General features: G+C 39.1%; 1 protein-coding gene across 1 annotated transcript in view; it reads right to left on the bottom strand.

The window, feature by feature from the left end:
* rps6ka3a (ribosomal protein S6 kinase a, polypeptide 3a) overlaps positions 1–2500 on the bottom strand; it is a 14985-nt gene that overhangs the window by 6403 nt on the left and 6082 nt on the right. Inside the window, exons 7-10 of the mRNA XM_062988262.1 lie at positions 1447–1553; positions 1069–1106; positions 588–730; positions 1–68 (exon numbers count right to left, since the gene is read on the bottom strand). The exon at positions 1–68 is cut by the window's left edge and continues 3 nt beyond it. Of these exons, the coding sequence (XP_062844332.1) occupies positions 1–68; positions 588–730; positions 1069–1106; positions 1447–1553 (356 nt within the window). The remainder of the gene's footprint in view (positions 69–587; positions 731–1068; positions 1107–1446; positions 1554–2500) is intronic.

Raw genomic sequence — 2500 nt, forward strand, 5'->3', positions numbered from 1 at the left:
AGGATCATGGTCATGGTCTCTTTCCGATCCTTCCCCTGAAACGGCAGCATCCCCGTCAACATCTCAAACTGGAAACAAAAACAATCAACGTTAACCAGACGTACAAGAGTCACGTTTACCAAACACACAGCATCATACACTATATGGTCACCAATATGTGGACACCTGATCATTAGCTTGTAGGACATTCCATCTCAAATCCACGGGCATTAATATAGAGTCCCACCTCCCTTCCCAAACTCTTCTAAAAGGGTTTTCCATAACATTTTGGAATGTATCTATACACATTTGTGCCCATTTGTGAAGTCAAACACTGACGTCAGACAAGAAAGCCTGACTCACAATCGACATTCCAATTCATCCCAACTTTTAATGGGAGTGAGATCTGTACGCTGGCATAATTTAACTGATTATCTGTTAGTAATGAGTGTGGCTGAAACACCTCAGTAATTAAGAGGGGCGTCCACATACTTTAGGACATGCAGTGTGAACACGTGAACTACTGATGTTTTGAGGAATCATGAAGATGAGCATGTGCAGAAGGTTTAACACACTGGGTACAAAGTGTATAAGCCACGCCCACTTACCATCAGCACGCCGTAAGACCACCAATCAGCAGTGTGGGTGTGGCCTCTGCGATTCACAACCTCGGGCGCCATGTACTCCACCGTACCACAGAACGAGTACGCTTTATTCTCATGATCAACCGACTCCTTACTGAGTCCGAAATCTGTTAAACAAACACACACACACACACACGCACACACCCCTGTTACAACAGATACACCTCATGCACAAAAGTATGTGGACACCTAAAAATCCCGTTTAAGTCAAACAACATTTTCCTCCTTTGATGCTATAACTGAATGTTGCACTACATTTTGGAACGAGACTGCAGGAATTTGGTACTGGTGCTGTTTGTTTAAAACATATATTTTCTATAGCTGGTTTTGTACACCTGTTAGCAATAAGTGTTGATTCAACACCTGAACTCTGTCATTAGAAGTTGTGTCCACATACTTTTGGTCATTATGACACGTAAATGATGATGAGAATGAATTTTCTCACCTGTGAGTTTGATGTGACCCTCTACATCCAGAAGAATACTGAAATGAGTGGGACAAACATGTGTTGACATTCATAAACCAAACAACAGCTGTAAAACCTCTGCACACCAGACAAAATGCTTCAGATCGACTGTCATTTAAGCTAAAGGTGTAACAAACCCGCCTGAACACAAGAACATTTCAGCATTTTGGAATATGGTGCATCACTGAACCCATGAAGAACCAGAGGTTTTAAAACCTTCTGAAAAGCTGTAGATTAACTAAGGAGAAAAGTCCACAGGGGTTCATCAACCACTTCGTACCAGGGGTGTGAATAGTTTTGGAGCTGAGTGAATGCACCAGGCTGTACGTGTTAATGTGACTGAATGTGTTTGTGTACTTCTCAGGTTTGAGGTCTCTGTAGATGATTCCCAGGCCGTGTAGATGATTCAGCGCCAGAGCGAGTTCAGCCAGGTACAACTTCACGTCCTCCTCCGTAAACATCACCTGATCACACACAGTAATAATATACGGTGAAGCTCGCTCAACTGTGGACAGAATTCTACTACAGATTGTGTGCTGTGTGTCAGGCTGTACGATGAAGAGTTTGTACAGTCTGCTGGTGTAGCATTAACGAGTGTGTACCGGCTGTGTATCAGTGTAAATGTTGTTTTGGGATTTTGAACTTTCAGAAGGTTTTTCAGGTGAGATGCTGACAGTTGTAGCTGATTTTTAGGTGTTTTTGTGGTTCTTGTATTACATCCAGACAAAATGGATTTTGTACAAAGGCTTCCTAGACTTTCCATTGTAATTATTGCTCTAATTGCTTCAATTAAACTAACCCTATTTATATGGGCATGGGATATTTAGGCATGGTGTTTTGACCCAGCAGTTAATTTATACAAATGTTAGAAAGTTAAATTTAAAGTTAAATGTAAATATTTTGGGCAAATCAACAAGTTTCAATGATTCAGTCAAAAAAAGAACTCTGGGAAACGCATGTAGTTTAGTAATGTGTGTAAATATTGGCCTTAACTGTTTTTATATGTTATAACAGAGTAGTAGCAATAAAATACAATTAAAAACAATAAAAAAATACATTTAAATTTAGTATCAGATATCAGACAGACACGGAGAGAGAGAATGAAGTGTTTACCTGTTTTAAATCAGATAAAAATCAAATCTAGCAAAATTATAGTAAAATGATTCCCCAGATTCACAATGTATCGATTAAAAAATAATGAACAGCTGATAATTAGATTTTTATTTATCTTTTATATTACATTCATGTTACAAAAACTGATACTGATAATGCTAACGCTGCTAAATTAGCTCGATAATGGCACAAATCAACTTTTAAGTGAAGAATCGACTCCAAGCTTTGGTGTCGTCTCTAAGTTTTTTTGAGCCTGGAATCTTGGAACCGACTCTAATGAATCAGACTCCCTGAAGTT

The sequence above is a fragment of the Trichomycterus rosablanca genome, chromosome 26 (assembly GCF_030014385.1).
Source record: "Trichomycterus rosablanca isolate fTriRos1 chromosome 26, fTriRos1.hap1, whole genome shotgun sequence".
NCBI classification, from domain to species: domain Eukaryota; kingdom Metazoa; phylum Chordata; class Actinopteri; order Siluriformes; family Trichomycteridae; genus Trichomycterus; species Trichomycterus rosablanca.